The 16,396-nt window shown below is 40.3% G+C and overlaps 3 protein-coding genes across 3 annotated transcripts in view; 1 reads left to right on the top strand and 2 right to left on the bottom strand.

The window, feature by feature from the left end:
* Positions 1 to 36: 36 nt before the first annotated feature.
* LOC108240558 (glutamine amidotransferase-like class 1 domain-containing protein 3A, mitochondrial) lies at positions 37 to 1,213 on the top strand. Its single transcript, XM_017424115.3, has 4 exons — positions 37 to 192; positions 334 to 505; positions 579 to 780; positions 865 to 1,213. Exons 1-4 carry the CDS (start codon positions 49 to 51, stop codon positions 1,055 to 1,057), a joined length of 711 nt encoding a protein of 236 aa, XP_017279604.2. The 5' UTR covers positions 37 to 48; the 3' UTR covers positions 1,058 to 1,213.
* A 1,714-nt stretch (positions 1,214 to 2,927) lies between these two features.
* si:ch211-153b23.7 overlaps positions 2,928 to 16,396 on the bottom strand; it is a 15,502-nt gene continuing 2,033 nt past the window's right edge. Inside the window, exons 2-7 of the mRNA XM_025007604.2 lie at positions 9,043 to 9,193; positions 8,539 to 8,682; positions 5,644 to 5,772; positions 5,329 to 5,544; positions 4,981 to 5,106; positions 2,928 to 4,149 (exon numbers count right to left, since the gene is read on the bottom strand). Of these exons, the coding sequence (XP_024863372.1) occupies positions 3,922 to 4,149; positions 4,981 to 5,106; positions 5,329 to 5,544; positions 5,644 to 5,772; positions 8,539 to 8,682; positions 9,043 to 9,193 (994 nt within the window). The 3' untranslated portion in view covers positions 2,928 to 3,921. The remainder of the gene's footprint in view (positions 4,150 to 4,980; positions 5,107 to 5,328; positions 5,545 to 5,643; positions 5,773 to 8,538; positions 8,683 to 9,042; positions 9,194 to 16,396) is intronic.
* On the bottom strand, positions 11,770 to 16,135 carry LOC108240539. The gene is made up of 9 exons (XM_017424092.3): positions 16,081 to 16,135; positions 15,447 to 15,560; positions 13,689 to 15,365; positions 13,498 to 13,597; positions 13,269 to 13,417; positions 13,068 to 13,180; positions 12,896 to 12,985; positions 12,682 to 12,804; positions 11,770 to 12,593 (listed from the first exon to the last, which is right to left on the bottom strand). Exons 1-9 carry the CDS (start codon positions 16,133 to 16,135, stop codon positions 12,387 to 12,389), a joined length of 2,628 nt encoding a protein of 875 aa, XP_017279581.1. The 3' UTR covers positions 11,770 to 12,386.

Genomic DNA, 16,396 nt, shown 5'->3' with positions numbered 1-16,396 from the left:
AACATTTAGAAACAAATGAAACAGCCTCGAGGGTTTTGATATCTTTAGATGAACAGTTTCTGCTGTGTGTGTTTTCCAGTCATCATGGTGAAGCGTGTTGCAGTTATTCTGTCAGGCTGTGGAGTCTACGACGGCACAGAGATCCACGAGGCTTCAGCTGTCCTCGTCCACCTGAGTCGAGCCGGAGCAAAGGTAAGGGCAAGGAAAGCTCAACTTAAACTTGTTCCAGTGTATTCCTCTGTGTTAAGAGTCTGGATTCTGTCACATTTTCTACAAGCATGTCTCCTCATTGGAGGTTAAAGTGTAATTTAACATGCTTGTGTTTGGTATCAGGTGCAGATGTTTGCTCCAGATGCAGATCAGATGCATGTTGTAAACCACTGTGAGGGGAAACCCACTGAGGAGAAGAGGAACATCCTGCAGGAAAGTGCCCGAATCGCCAGAGGTGACGTGACAGATCTGGCCAAGTTAGACGTGTCAGCCTTCGATGCTGCCATCATACCTGGTGAGAATAAACACTTTCTGACTCCTCTCTGTCTGATGTAAAGATCTAAACTCAGTGTTTTGGGCTCAATCAGGTGGGTTTGGTGTGGCTAAGAACCTGTGTGACTGGGCTGTGAAGAACAAGGACTGCACTGTCCTGCCACATCTAGAGAAGAGCATCAAGGCGTTTCACAAAGCTGGAAAACCTCTGGGCATGTGCTGCATCTCCCCCGTCCTGGCTGCAAAGATACTGCCTGGCTGTGAGCTCACCGTGGGGCAGGACAAAGAGTGTGACAAGTGGGTGAAGTACTTCAAAAAGAACAGAAATGTTAATGGATATGAAACAGTTTTGGTCAACGTTCCTCGTCTTTTTATGCTCAGGTGGCCGTTCGCTCAGACGGCAGGTGCCGTAAAGCAGATGGGCTGCAAACATGTGAACAAAGACGTGGAGGAAGCTCACGTTGACGTCAAGAACAAGCTGGTCACCACCTGCGCCTTCATGTGCAACGCTCCCATCCACAAAGTGTTTGATGGAGTTGGTGCCATGGTTAAAGAGACTCTCAAACTGGCTTAAAAAGAGTGTTAGGAATACAAAATTGTATTCATGTTCTTTAAAACGTATTTCAGATTTGTGCCAAAATAAGGAAAACTACTGATTTTCTCTGTTTATTAGATTTGGTATTATCAAACTTTTGACATATGAAATAAACGTTTTTGTGAAAATGGTAAATTTGTTGTTACTTTTTGTACCTAAAAGGAGACCTAAAATCATTTTGAGATGTCCTAATCAAATTATTTTGGTTTTTGGTGTCAATCTAAATTAGAGTGTATCAGTATCTGACACGCAAACTACACAATTTTTTACACTTTCTACACTTTTTTTGTGAATTATGCTTAGTTATCAAACAAAAAGAATACATTATAATAAAAATACAAGTCAAATGCATTAAACAAGATCTTCCTTTATTACCACAGAAAGTCATTAGAAAATGTTATTGCAGTTGGCTACACTGATTTTTTATCTGAGATCTCATTGCAGTGGAGCTGAGGAAGCATCTGATTTCAGATGCTGCTCTTTAATCAGTAGTTTAAAAAAAGACTTTTTATATTGTTCATTAAGTTAAAGAACTTGTGACTCATCTTTGTTTTCTTATATCAGCTTTAGGAGCTCCAATTAAGAAAAAAATCTCTTTTTTTTATCAGTGTGTTTGATGTAAATGGTTTCGGCAAACCCAGTCCTGTGGTGTTAATAAACTGTTGTGGAGGAACCTAATAATTCTGCCAATATTTGCAGCAAGAACAATTCTTCTTTACCATCAAAAATAGAATTTATTCCACCAAAATGAATGAAATATTGATGTCAAGGAGAGAAAAATAAGTCTTTTACGATGTCACAAAAAATGAAATATTTAAAAGAGCACCGAGCTACATTCAGACAGTTTTTTTTCTTGCATAGATTATGTTAATAACTGAACCTGAAATGCAACTGTGCTTTGGCTAAGCAATTAAATATTTATATAATTAAGCTTTGAATTCATGGCAGAACAATACTCTAATACTCCAAGGGCACATGTAGAATAATTTCACTTACTTTTATTTAGTTAGTAAATGCTTAACATTATGCACTAAAACTCATGAATATGCATTCTTCCAACGATTCCTAAAATCAGATGTTCTAAAATCTTATCTACACATCTAATATCTGAATGGTGTTAATTTACATTAAATAAAAGGCTCTCCTAAAACTGAAAGGCGCCGGTATACTTGAAGCATCGCTAGATTAAAGCAGTAATTTACTCGTGCCTTTTCATTTGTTGTCTTGAGCAAACGTGCAAAAAAAAAAAAGAAAAGAAATAAAAAGAAAATCATAATGGAAGTCTGACACTTTAACAAACACCCAACACAGGAGAGATAAACAAATTTTCTCACTTGTTGGGGCAAGTGGGAATAAAGCAGATAGCAGTACCATATAACATATATTGTAGCATCATATTGTATCGTATTATGTCACATCATTTAGTGTAATAACGACTACATCAATCATTTGGCTGTCTCCACACCTGTCTGATGTTCAGACTTCTCTTGTGTTTCTTTCTGTCGAGCTCTTTGCTGGCCTACGTTTTCAGGGAAAATTAAACAGGGAAAAATATAATTTTAAGACGCTGTACTAGGATGACAAATTTTGGCAGCACGGTATCATCACAGGTGTGGTGGGCTTTTCAAAGTTGTTTGCTAACATGGTTAACCTGTGTGTCTTATCTCAAAGGAACAGATTCTGTGGTTCACATGTGAGGACTATTTTTGGTTTGATTACACAGTTCACCACACGCCTCATATTTCATTACATCAGCATTCTCCAGGCTCATAAACCCCCCCAAAAAAGGTTAATGTGAGTATTTTTAAGCAAATAAAATGCAACAATAAAGGAGTAACATGTAAAGATCTAAAATGATTTTACTTTATTTGGTATGAAGAATATACATTTTCTACATGCCCTTTATTTATTTTTTTCTCATGTGAAATAAACACAATGAATAAAAACAAATAAATATGAAACTTTAATTGTAACTTTAGGATTGCTATCTGAACACAGTGAAGTCTGAGGATGCATAAAATCTGCATGTACAGTAAAAAAAAAAAAGGAAAACAATTCAGTTTCCCGTCACAGTGACTAACCAAAGACAATACTGCCCCCTGGTGTCCACAGCTTCTATATGAGCTCAGATCAGTTCTAACACTGACTGATCTGACTTCAGATTTCTTCATGCACGGTTAAGCTTGCGCAAAAAAAACGATTTAGAGTGGGAAAACCCCGTGAGCCACCCACCGATATCCTCCACAGTTGTTGTTTTGTTTCACGTCAGAGATAAAGACCAATGAACCAGGAAAGAACTGCAACAACACTTAGAAAACTGGGGCAAAGGTGTTTTTGGTTTTAGGAACAGCTCATATTTTCTTTAATGTCTCCATGGTGCCTCTGCAAACACAATTTATTGTAAAGGAAATTTTGGGGTAGCTTGAATATAAGCATCTTCAAACTTAAAGTCATTAAATATTTATTTAAAAAAAAGACTTCTCAAAATGATGGCAGGCCGGACAGGTGTCACAAAAGTTTTCTCTTGACTTACTATGAAATTCTGAGTAAGTTTAAAAAAAAAAAACCTCCATAGAGATTGTTGTACAGTATATTATCAAAATAAATATCTGACTGGTATATATGTAGAAAAAAATAAACATATTAGGATATATAAAATAAAGTCCTGAAGCTTGTTGAGTCTGGTTTTATATCCTCTGTCATGATGTATTGTGCTTTAGAATATCAGCTCTTTTTTTGTTGTTTTTGTTTGTTTTTAGGCTATTTTCCCAGACAGCCTAAAGTACATTCAATCAGCAACTTTTGTCTAATTGCGAGGTCCTGGTTTCATCTTGCTGCGGACCTCAGCTGGACTCTTTGTCCTTGTTTGGGTGCTTGGGGCAGAGTGGGTGGTGCTGCTTCCTTAACTCTCCACTCTGTCCTCTCTTTTCTGCCCCCAGCAGCTGCTGCTCATTATTGCAGCGGTGGATCAGCACCGGGTCCTTGTTTGGTGTCGCCTTCTGGAGCAGCAGTCGCTGCAGAACCTGTTTGTCAGACCGCTCCCGCCTGAAGTCGTCCTCATAAATCTTGAGCTGCAGTAATTTCAGACAAACAAACAGAAATATCATTAAAGGAATCTTTCAGGCAGTGGCTGACGGTGTAAATAACCCTCATACCAGGGGTCCCCAACCACTGGGTCGAGGACCAGTACAGGTCCACTGATTATTGGTTCTGGGCCGCACGGAAATATTCAAAACCTTTCCTAAAAAATAAAATCTGTGTAAATAGTTTTATTGACATTGCTCTGCAGGGTGTTTTATTTTGAAAAATGACCACTTCCGTTTGCTTCTCTTTCCTGAGTATGACTCAGTCACAGTTATATTTTACATACTAGCAAACCTAGAAGGATAAAAGCTCATGAAAAATCTAATCTTGAAAAGTATTGTGAACAGGAAATAGGAGAACTTAAATTAAAGTAATAAAAAGTTTTTTGACAAAGATATCATTTTGTATCTGGCACAATTAAGGCACAATTTGAGCACCTCAAGCAGCATGAACAACAGAAGAACATTTTATATTTGCTTAGTTGCTGTTTTCAATTATCACATCAATTGGTAAACTTAAATATTCTAAAACTAATTAAATTGGCCTATTTTTATTATCTCTCTCTTTGTTTTGGTTGCTTTGAAATAAGGGTTACATGTAAAGTATCTTTTAATTCAGGAAAACGTGGGTGGGTGACTCCAAAGCCAGCCTTCTCCTCCACCTTTCACAGCCAACCCTACAGGTCAGATAAGGCCCGAAGGCCAACATTTGGTGATACTTAACTTAGGATATAGATATTAATTTCTGTACACTTTAATACCAGGTTCTATGTAAGAGTGTGTGGATGTGCATGTGTGTATGAGGGCAGATGTGTGTACCTGTTCCTGTAGGAGTGTCACCTGTTGGCGCATCTCCTCTCTCTTCTTCCTGAGCCTTCGGTTCTCCTGCAGCGTGTGCTTGTGGTCGTTGTGCTCCGTCTGATATTCTGCTTCGTAAATCTCCGTCTGATGACACGAGACATCAGTGTGGCAGTCAGCCGGTGTTAAATCTTTGCAGTTTTATGAATCAGAACAGAGAACCACCACTAGATGGTGCAGCCTCCGTTTAGTTTGAACATTCGACAAATCTTTACCCGGCAACAGTGATTTGACATCAAGTCAGTTTTTTTTTCTTCCAGCAGATATGTAAGAACATGTTCAAATGGTGCGCTGAAGAGAGCAACCTACCTGACATTTAAGGGTCTCCAGCTGCTCTTTTAAATCCTGGATTTCTTTCTGGGAGTTGTTTCCCAGTGACACCAGTAAGGAGCTACTCTGTTTCTTCCCCTTCCATCCTATTTCAGGGTTGGCGGAAGGTGGGGAAAAGGAGGATGAGGGGCTGCATCCAGACGCGTGTCCTGCACTGTTAGGACATGACCCAGGACCGACAACACTAAAGCTTCCCTTCAGTGAAAACATAAAAAGAGGAAATGATGAGCAACATTCTGTTTCCATTCGTAGCAGAGTTAAAGGACGAACTTATAAAACTGGCCGGGGGATTACCTGCTTGACTCCGGTGTTGCCTTTTTCTGCATGGTGCAGCCTGCTCTCCAATAGCCTGATATATTCCTGCAGCTCCTGGTTCTTTTTCAGCTCGGTCATCAGCGCCTGCTCATAATGCTCCGTAGCGCTCTGCAATTTAAAATGCAGCAACAAATGTCACACATGGAAATGACACACAGTGCAGTGTCAGTTTCATTCATCTATACCACATCTATAGCATCTATAGCAAAATATGCTTTAGATAGCAAGATAATAAAAAATGAATATATTGTAATTTACAACAAAGAAAAACATCAAACAACAAAAATTTAAGGTCCATCATTCCTTGAAAGAATGCATATCACCTGCTACCTTTCATGCCAGAGTTTAAAACTAAGAAGTTATTGAGTTTCAGAAACAGTGGCGTCATAGCTTTGAAAATTCAATATCATCCAATATTACAAGCTGTTATGTTTAGCACGTGTTGCAGATGAATCCCAGTCACTACCTCACCAAATCTTAGCTCAATATCTGTAAAATTGACAGAGTTACAGCTTTTTTGTTGTTGGCTAATGTCTATTAGCTGTGGTGGCCATCTTCAATTGAGTTCACTCCAGAAGTTAATCAGTTGTAGAAGTACATCCAGTAATTATTCTCTGCAATATTCATTAAAAATTGTTTAGTGGTTCATGAGATATTTTGCCAATAGACAGACACACTAAAACACAGTTATGGGCATTTCCTGCCTTTCACTTTGCAGCAGTGGGTGATAATTAAAGGCTTATATTCTACTTAAATTAAAAGCCAAAGAAAAAAAGATGAGTCCCGAGCAGAGATACAGATAGTTTTATCAACTGTGCAGTGTGTGTTTGGGGAGGTAAATTGTTCCATGAGATTGGACCAGCCACCACAGCAGCCTGATCTTTGCACTTTAATCTAGACCTGAATGCATCAAGTAGAAACTGGCTGGTTGACTGTAGTGCTCAACAAAACAAGTCAAGACCGGGGTTCCTGCTTTTTTAGTGCTGTGTTCTGGACAGAGTGTAGGCGATGCAGAGAAGACGGATCTAGACCAGCATGCAAAACATTCGTCCAGTCAGTGTCAGGATTTGGGTATTTTGAGTTTTTTATTTTTTTGTTTGATTTTCATGTTGTTTTTCTTTTTGTGCGTGTGTTCTTGTGGTCCTTGTGTTTCATTATATATTCTTATATAGTTTTGCTCCCTGTGCCCTCTGTGCTCCTTATGCCATCACTCTTCTTCTTGTGGAGTTTATTGGCGGTTGGTAAAATCATTCACTCTCCCTCTGTCATCTCCTCAGTAGTTTTCCAGTCAGCCTGCCACGCCCACTTTACCTGTTACCCATTACCTGTCACTCCAGCTGTAGTCAATCTCCCGCTCACCCTCGGCCCTTTACATTCAGTCACTTCCACCTCATCCTCACCGGTTCATTGTTGGTCTCATGCCACATTCAGGTCTGGCGCCTTGTGTCGCCTTGCAATCCTCTGTTTAGTTTTCTTTGAGTTTTTGCTGCCACACCAACCTTTTTTGTTTTCACTTTTTAAAATAAATAATTTTTTGTTTTTTTTAAATGAGTCTGTTATAGTCAGGAAGTGTTAAAAGCTTGAATGACCGTTACAGGAAGACATGGCTTCACCTTGATGATAACTTTGAGTCCTGCTCTGATCTGATTATCCAGCTTGAGTCAAGTATTACGCTCAGATTGTTGACAGCAGAGCGACTTTGTGACACCAAAGGACCAAGAACATCAGCAGAACTGATAAATGAAAATGAATTACATTTTCCAAACTAAAATACTTCAATCTTATTTTCACAGAGATGTACTTAACTTCATTCAGGTTTTAATGGCACTAGTGATTGCAGTGGCAGTAGTGATTGCAGATGATTACTGTTTTCAAACTTAAAAGGCAAATAAATATGGATAGTTTAGGGAAATCAGTGGAAGGATATATTACATTTCTGAAAACATAGACTCCAAAGACAAGAAATACAGTCGTGGGATAAAGAAAGTCCACCTTCTTTCAGTTCCAGTTTTATGGATCAGGACATGATAAAAGAAAAAGTCTAGTCTTTATCAGGTTCTAAAACTTCCCAAATATTATCTCAGGTGTACAAAAACACACAATAGATTTCACTATGTTGTTATTTAATAAACAAAAACAAAGTCAAATCAGAAAAGCTGTGTGTGAAAAACGAAGCCCACCCAATGATTCAATAGGTTGTAGAAGCACCTTTAGCAGCAATAACCCTCAGTAATTGTCTTCTGTCGGGCATTATTATTCTCTCACATGGTAGAGGAGGAATTTTGGCCCACTCTTCTTTACATCGTTGCTTCAGTTCATTAAGGTTTGCGGGCATTTGTGTCTACACAGCTCTCGTAAGGTCCCACCTCAGCATTTAAACCAGGTGCAGGTTTGGACGTTGACTGGACCACTGCAACACCTTGATTCTTGTCCTTTTCAGCCGTTCTCTTGTAGATTAGCTGGTGTGTTTGGAATCATTGCCCTGTTGCATCCTGACCCAGTTTGGTCCAAGCTTCAGCTGTCAGTCAGATGGCCTCATATTTGACTCTAGAGTACTTTGGTCTACAGAGGAGCTTGTGATTGACTCAATGACTACAAAGTGCCCTGTTGCTGCAAAACAACAATTTTTATTTTCCCCTGACTGTATAAGACAATGGCAAAGGTCTTAAATTTTATTTTTATGGCACACTATAAGTAATTGGGGCTACAGAAGAAGAATATTCTCTTCAATGAACTGAAAACTCCTGTTAGTCATGTAGGATTTAAAACAAGTCAGGACCTTTCGTACAAATGTGTTCAAGCTGTGACGACAAAACGTTAGACATTAAATAAAAGTGCTTGTGATTGTGTGGGTGCTTTAAGCATGGTATTTACTTGTTGATGTTCAGCTTTAAGGAGCAGTCGGCTGTTCAGCTGTTTGATGGCACTGTTCTCCAGCTCCAGAGCTTCCAGTCTGTGCTGCAGATCCAGTGTGGTGCTGCGGTACACCTGGTCCCAGTCGTCATTCAGCTTCATCAGCTGTGAGACATCATCATCATCATCAACACATAATCTCTGCCAGGGCCTCTGCCGCAGTGATCAGTGGCATCATTCATTTCACCGCCGGTGCTGTCACTTTCAGTCTGTCCCCACAACAACACAAGCTTCAGAAATGAAGGTGAAGCTCTTCTTAATGTATTAAAACTAGGGAAGCAAAGGTTGCATAATTGTAAAAAATTTTGTCTAAATTCAAACCTTTCAACGCTTTGTAGCACTTCCCACACGACGCCCACACCCCTCCTCTGGTTTTCCAGAGAGAACTAAGTGTGACTGCCAACATCAGTAATAATATGTGAACCTGCAAAGATTCTGCTCGGATTCAGAGTGACGTTGTTGTACCTCTTTGTTGACTCTGCGGAGCTCGGTGTTCTTGTTGAGCAGCAGCAGTTTCTCCTGATCAGTGGAGGTGACTGTCAAGCTCTCCGTGATCAAAGTGACCTGCTCGTCCGTGGACAGCAATCGGTCATCCACGGGACTGGCGTTTTCTGTCCTGCACGCACAGAAGCACACACAGAAAATGAAGATACTATGTGCCATAAATAAAAGTCATGATGATGAACATTAAGAGGAGGAATTCTATTATTAAGCAAAAGCATGCACGCACAGAGGAAAGTCAGGTACTTTTGAACACCCACTCACACAGAGTGCACTTACAGTGAATCGAATAGCAGCTATTATGCACACCCACACATATGCACCGTCACATTATGCACTCAAGACACTCAGACACACACATATGAGCACACTGTAATGTATTTCTCCCAATCAAAGTCTGCTTTTACAGTCTGATGTATTTGTGCATTCGCTGCCTGTGGATACAATGCGGGTGATGATCCCTGGAAAGTGTTTGTTTCTAGAGAACCATTTGGACTAAAGACAAATATTTTGCATGAATTAATTAGTCAAACTAGCTTTCTTTCTACCAGTTGTGTAGTCTGGTTTAACAGTAAAAGCTGACAGAGAGAGGCGGCAGAGAGGAGTCCTGAGGGAACCTGTTCATGGAGGAGCACACAGCTCTGTATGAAAACCCCTCGGGGCTTATTCACACAAACACACTGTTGAAACCACACAGAACTTGGTACTACAAAGAGTCACAGCCCGCAATCACCTCTCATTCCCCCTTAGGGGCTAAACTCCTCCACAAATACATGCTTTCATCCACTTATGTACACTGCCCCATCGTGTGAAAAACCTGTTTTACACAATTTAAGGTGAGCAACATGTGAGGGCAAGACAAATAGCAGCATGTAAAATTACACAAGAAGTTCATCTCAGTGGGTCACAGGGCTCCATGCTCACCGATGTTTATGAAATGAGAGCTTAAAGCCACAGTTTGCCTTTTAGAGAAAAACAGTTTTTTATTGTCACCCACTGCTGAAGGCAGAGTTTTTGCCCATGTCAGTGTGTGGGCTTGTCCGTTAGCAAAATATCTGATGAACCACTAGATGGATTTGAATGAAATTTATAACTGGATGTGTGTCTACAGCTGATTAACTTTTACAGTTAACACCAATTCAAGATGGTCACCACAAGCCAAGTGACTTTTATCAAACACAGAAATGGATATAACTTAATTTTACAGAAATTGAGCTAGAGTTTGTCCTGGTAGTCGCTGAGAGCCACACTCATCTGATAACCTGTCACATGAGCTCTTTGTACAGAGGTTTGGCATTAACTGCTGATGTCAGCCTCTTTTGTCTGTGAGAAAAAAATATCTCATGAACCTGCCATGTAAACAGCAAACAAGCGTAGGAGTTTTTCTTGCACATGTATATCCTGTAGAAACACTTAACAGTCATAGCTTCCCACATCAACAGTAATCAGCTCAAATACATTTGTTATTGTTCCTGTACACATGTTTTTACTTACATTGGTATAGATAGATAGATAGATAGATAGATAGATAGATAGATAGATAGATAGATAGATAGATAGATAGATAGATAGATAGATAGATAGATAGATAGATAGAATCTTCACTTTGTGAACCAGAACCAGGCTCAGGATGATTGGCCATCTGCTTCGACTGGCTGAGGTTTGAGAGGACAGGAAAGAGACGCAGACAAACACAAACATGAGAGCAAAGCGAGTAGAGACAGCAGCAGAGTCAGGAAATGTGGTCAATTTGTCCTCCAGCAGTCTGAGCCTAAAGCAGCAGAACTAAGGGAGAGCTCAGGAAACCCAAATCAACCCTAACTATAGGATTTATCAAAAAGGAAAGTCTTGAGTCTAGTCTTAAAGGTAGACAGGGTGTCAGCCTCACGGACAGAAAGTTGAAGTTGGTTCCACTAGAGAGGAGCTGAGAACTGAAAGCTCTGCCTCCTGTTCTACTTTTAGAAACTCTAGGAACCCCAAGTAAACCTGCAGTCTGAGAGCTAAGTGCTCTGTTAGGAAAATATGGAACAATATAATCTTTCATATAAGATGGATCTTGGTTGTTGAGAGTTTTGTATGTTAGAAGTAAGATTTTAAATTATATTCTGAATTTGACAGGGAGACAGTGGAGACAAGATAAAACTGGAGAAACCATATTTGTGTGAACATATGAACCAACCACTATTTTATTATAATATGTCTATTCTGGACTTATACATTATTTCTTCCTAGTTGCTTTTCCGACATTTCTACATACTGTGATTATTATGATGGTTCTATTTATTATGGGTCATCTGTCACTTTGCACCACCTGGAGCTTCTTAGCTCACTGAGGGAGTCTTTATGGGCTCCTTCACTTTTGTTATACTTGTTTGATCTAATGGAGATCCAGTTTGGATCAAAATGCTGTCCAAGAAATCAGTCCTTTGCTGTGGAGTAAGTATGAGCTTTACTTCATTCATCCCAAAATAGGAAACTAAACCATGAAATGTTTCTTTAGGCATCTGTAATAAATAGATCAAGAGTCTGCATTCCCAAAAGCACAGATGCCTTTATAATTGCGAAATAAAGAAAAACATAAAGATGCCAAAAGGACTGACATTTCTGCAGCACCTAACTCCTCATGATATACTAGAATTGAACATCCTTTGTTTAAAACTTCAAGACAAACAGGAAAAAGCACAAGCCCAGTCAGTTTTTGGTACATCTTTAATTTAAAGACAGTGCTGGAAAGGCCCTCAGTTCACCAACCAAAGTTCAGTATTTGTAATAACTTCATCAGGAAATGAAACTAAAAGTAAACTTTTATTCAGACATTTTATTAATAAAGGTAATAACATTTCCACCCCTTTGTTTTAAACAGAATCCTCTGGAAATATAAAACAAAAAGCCAAGTGAGTTTATTAGACTGATTGCTGTTTCTGTTGTGTAACAGTAGGTGCAGTTGTATTATAATAACTGAACCCATGGATTATTTGCTTTTATTGACCCAAGTTTATGTGTAAAATTGTCATCCTGTTGTAATATCATTCAGTACACACAGTGCACATAATTGAAATTTAACAATCATAAATAAACAGAATAGTCATTTTATAAACAGATTACTGGATACTGTTTACAGTACATTTCAATTTTTTATCTTTTCAGTGAAAGATAAACATAAATTTTCACTCGATGATAAAGTTTACAGACTCAGCTTTAATATTTCAAGTAAACTAAAGAAATAGATAAACACATCTGTTTATCACACTTTATAACACTTATATTATAGCTTGATGCAAAGTTACACTCTGCTCATAACTTTGATACTACGACTCATTTTGGACATCTGTGCTTTGCTCAGTTGAAGCTGTGACTGCTGCTGGGTTTTCAGTTTCTCCTTCTGACTCTGCTGTGTCGTCCCCTCCCGAACTGTCCTCCGTTTGTGTATCTGGTGGGGGCAGGTCATGTTCAAAAGCAGGATTTGTGTGCCCCTGTCTGTGTCGATTCTGAACCTCCTCGAAGATCTGAAGTACCTACAAAACAAACAAAAATGGATCACTATATTCCAAGCATTAAAAACATTTCAAGGAGAATCAACAGGCCTTATTTCCAGTATCTTACCTTAGATTTTGGAATGAGACCCACTCTGAAGAAACCAATATGTCCAGTTTCAATCTTTGTGCAGTCAACAACAGTAGATGCAATGTTTTCTGGAGAGGGTCCATCACACAACACTCCATCCACCTGTAACAGACACACAGAACATGAAAACAAAGAAACATAAATGACACACTGGTTCACTCTGAACTTGTTAATAATGAATGTTTCTTCTTACCTTCTTTCCCAGTTTGGCATAAACTTGGTTATGGTGAGTTGTGTCTGCCTCTCCTGTGGGGTTGGCTGAAGTTACTGCAATGGGTCCCACCTGTAAGACACAAACGTTTTGGTTGCTCACTTTATTGCCTTAATTTAATTTATGTGCAGTGAACAATGTTCATGGCCTTTACCAGGTTAATGAGATGTGTAGCTACTGCACAGTCTGGGTTTCTGATGGCAATGCTCTGTGGAGTTCCTATGTGTATGGCAGCTTCCCCTAAACCAAAGATATCCATCCAGGGACCTGCAGGAGTAAAAAAAAAAATCATTATGTTTATGAAACCTCATCATGTATGAGGATTTCACAAAGATGTAAACACAGACTCCCTCACCTCTGGGTATGACCATGCTGACAGATGACGGCCACGCAGCTTCCATGAAGTCCAGCAGCAGAGGGCTCAGCAGGTGTCTCACAGGCTCCAGCTGCTTGATAGAAGAGATCCACATGGACATGGGTCGGTCCTGAGCCTGCTTTTTAACCCTGAAGCCAAACAAACAGCAGTTACACAGAATCATGCAATTTATAAACCTAAAACCATTTTCATAGCAATGGAAACTTACTTAAAAGCTTTGACTACTGCATCTGGCCTGTTGCAGGCTGCTACCAGCACGTAGACGGTGTCTGTTGGCATTCCACATATGCCACCGTTTTTCATGATCTCTGCAATCAGTTTAAAGAAAGACTGAACTCAGGTACTGCACGTAAACAGGTGTTTGTTTAGAAATCAGCACCATTGTCTTTAAACCCTCACCTGCAATCTGTTGGACCGATGTGGCTTTGCGTGCTGGAACATGTGGGCACACATCTGCCCCTCCTCCAACCCCACCCAGCCTGACTACAGGTCTTCCTAAGGGGATTTGGGGAGACTTAAAGGTGCTGTTGAAAATGTGGGCCAGGAAACAATAAAAGCTGATGAGACCAAAGATGATTGTGACTCCGATGTCGTAACCGTACGGCAGTGAACCTATTGCATCCAGCAGGAAGCTGATGAGAATGAGCTGGAAGGTGAACGCGTAGACAAACCAGGCAACATTCAGAAACAACGCTGCAGCTGTCACCAGTAAGTTAAACAACATGAAGCAAATGATCCCAACGGCCACATTAAAGCCTCTGGTTTCACCGTACAGACCACCGTATCGCGTCAAACCCCAAACTGTCCACATCACCCCGTAGAGAATAAAAACGGTACTCTCGAAGGTTTTGCCTCGAGCGAACGCTACTGAGCCACACAGGAGCTGCAGTACCCCCCCAGCCATCACCACCCAGGGCAGAATGAGTACAGACAGGGGATCTCTGCCACCAACTGTGGCTGTGATGGCAAAAGCTGCCAGAACATTGCAGGCATGGCCCAACACCTCTGCATCTGCATATTTGGAGTAGCCCAGGTGAGGTACATGTTGCTCTTTATCAAGAGATCTGAGTGTAACTTTCTGCATCCTGGTTACTAAAGTTTTGAAAACACCCTGCCCTGTGGGAATTAAGGTGCTGGAGACCATGTTGAATGCTGTAATAAAAAGCATTATTGCTGTAGCTACAAATATGGCTCCCTGGACTCCTTGAGTGCCTCCTTGGAAGAAACCTTCAGGTTGTGCTGCAATGGAAATACAATATGCTACAAAAAATAACTGGTAGAGCCCCTCCAGAATGCTCTTTTGACAGCTAAACAGAGCCAGGACAGAGAAAAGCACCGCAAAGACGACAGGGAAGGGAACAGGAGAGAAGGGCTGAATGGAGTACAAAGACAACAAAGCACTATAACCCTCTGCAAATTTCAGCAGGGCTGTAAAACCATAGAAAGTGGCAGCTAGTGTGTCCATTGCTCGATAAAAGAGGACACACATGCCAAGCTGGAAGACCCCTGCCGTCCACAGCCAGGGGACATGGCCCACAAAGAGTTTGGGGACCACACCTAACAGGGGACAGGCTAATACAGAGGCAGACAACAAGTTCATCACCAAACCTACACTTACTGCACCAGTGCACCCCTGGTTCTGCTCTGTTTGCAGCTCTGCTTTCTGCTTCAAGCCTGTACCTGGAGGTCTCACTTTACCTTGAGTGATCATGGAGAGAAGACGCCCAAAGCCAAAGTAAACACACACGAGACAGACAAGAAGGTAGTTTGCAGCAGTGGCAGACTGTCCAAAGCCCACAGCAAAGAGAGCAGCTATTTGATGAGCGCAGGCTAAAGAAATGCCCACAGCTATGAGGAACAAAACTGGTTTCTTTACAAAGAGTGCCACACAGCCGATGATGAACAGGGCTAAGGTAAATGCTGCCAGGCCTGGGACTAATGAAGATTTCAGCTCCGTGAGCCTCAGCACCTCCTGTCCTATCAGAATGTAGACCAGACCTGAACCACACCACAGGGCGGAGACAGTCAGACACAGACTGGAGAACAGCTGAGCGTGTGCCAGACTGTGACGGACACCTAGGAGAGGGAAAAGGTTAGTTAGGAGGCTGGAAACGGGCAGAAAATTAAAATCTGAGCGGAAATGTTTTTAAAACAAACCTGCATAAGCTACGAGGGCTGAGATGATGAGGAGCAAAATCCCCAGTGCAGTATGGGGGATGAAGTCTTTTTGAGGAGAGCTGGCATAGCTGTTCACCAAAAGCAGGAGGGAGCCTAAAGTAAAAATACATAATAAAAAAACAAACAAAACACTGTTATATTTAGCTGCTACGAACAAACTATGGCACCAAGTGTTTTTATTCCACATAACTAAACAAACAAATGAACAAATAATTTTTGTCCACATAAGAAATATAATTGAACAAGATAATTTACCTGGCTTGCTAATACATGTATTATTTGCACCAGTGAGACTAAATGGATAAAAAAAATTAGGTAATTTGTTAGTTTTTGTTGTTGTTTGTTAAGCTAAATTATGTTCTTTAAAAAAATATATTAAAAGTCTATCAGTTAATATCGTCCACTTAGTGCTAATACATCATTGCTTTTTTCCCTATGTGTAGTTGGCTCTGTTTTTTTTTCATTTAAAACTGTCATGGCTCCCAAATTACGCCAAAACAGCACACCTTTGCTAAAATATTTCAGTAAAATTCATACCTACATGCTACCATAAATAATTAGTTTACATAAAGTTAGCTGAAGATTGCAGTGAACAAACTTTAAAGCTGCTTACCTGCGGAGATGCTCAGAATGCCCACGGACTCATCTAGCGACCGGCGCTCTGCCATGGCAACGGGGGAATTCTCTCTGCCGACGTGACGCCTGCTTTTATAGGGCTGCGTGTGACGTCATCACGCAGAGGACTTTTTGGCGTTAAAGAAATTAAGCAACCTGTTACTTACAGCAGGAAACGGGAAATAAATAAAAGAAAAACGCATCAAAATTATTAAAATTTGTTCATACTGAATGTGATCTATACGGAAAGGGACTAGGGCCACCGAAAAAAAAAAAACCCCATAAACTATTAAAGTCAGAATTCTTTTTTTTTT

The sequence above is a fragment of the Kryptolebias marmoratus genome, linkage group LG9, assembly GCF_001649575.2.
Source record: "Kryptolebias marmoratus isolate JLee-2015 linkage group LG9, ASM164957v2, whole genome shotgun sequence".
NCBI classification, from domain to species: Eukaryota; Metazoa; Chordata; class Actinopteri; order Cyprinodontiformes; family Rivulidae; genus Kryptolebias; species Kryptolebias marmoratus.
The sequence above is the reverse complement of the archived record's forward strand: the minus strand, read 5'-3'. Positions and strand labels throughout refer to the sequence as shown.

Bases quoted from the DNA above. Each gene is read 5' to 3' on its own strand.
- LOC108240558 (XM_017424115.3), top strand. From the start codon at position 49: ATGAACAGTTTCTGCTGTGTGTGTTTTCCAGTCATCATGGTGAAGCGT. The intron at 506-578 runs GTGAGAATAAAC...GGGCTCAATCAG, and splicing joins CGATGCTGCCATCATACCTG to GTGGGTTTGGTGTGGCTAAG. The intron at 781-864 runs GTGGGTGAAGTA...TTTTATGCTCAG, and splicing joins CAGGACAAAGAGTGTGACAA to GTGGCCGTTCGCTCAGACGG.
- LOC108240539 (XM_017424092.3), bottom strand. From the start codon at position 16,135: ATGGCAGAGCGCCGGTCGCTAGATGAGTCCGTGGGCATTCTGAGCATC. The intron at 15,561-16,080 runs GTAAGCAGCTTT...TTTTTACTTTAG, and splicing joins CATTCTGAGCATCTCCGCAG to GCTCCCTCCTGCTTTTGGTG. The intron at 13,418-13,497 runs GTAAGTTTCCAT...GTTTGGCTTCAG, and splicing joins GCAGTAGTCAAAGCTTTTAA to GGTTAAAAAGCAGGCTCAGG.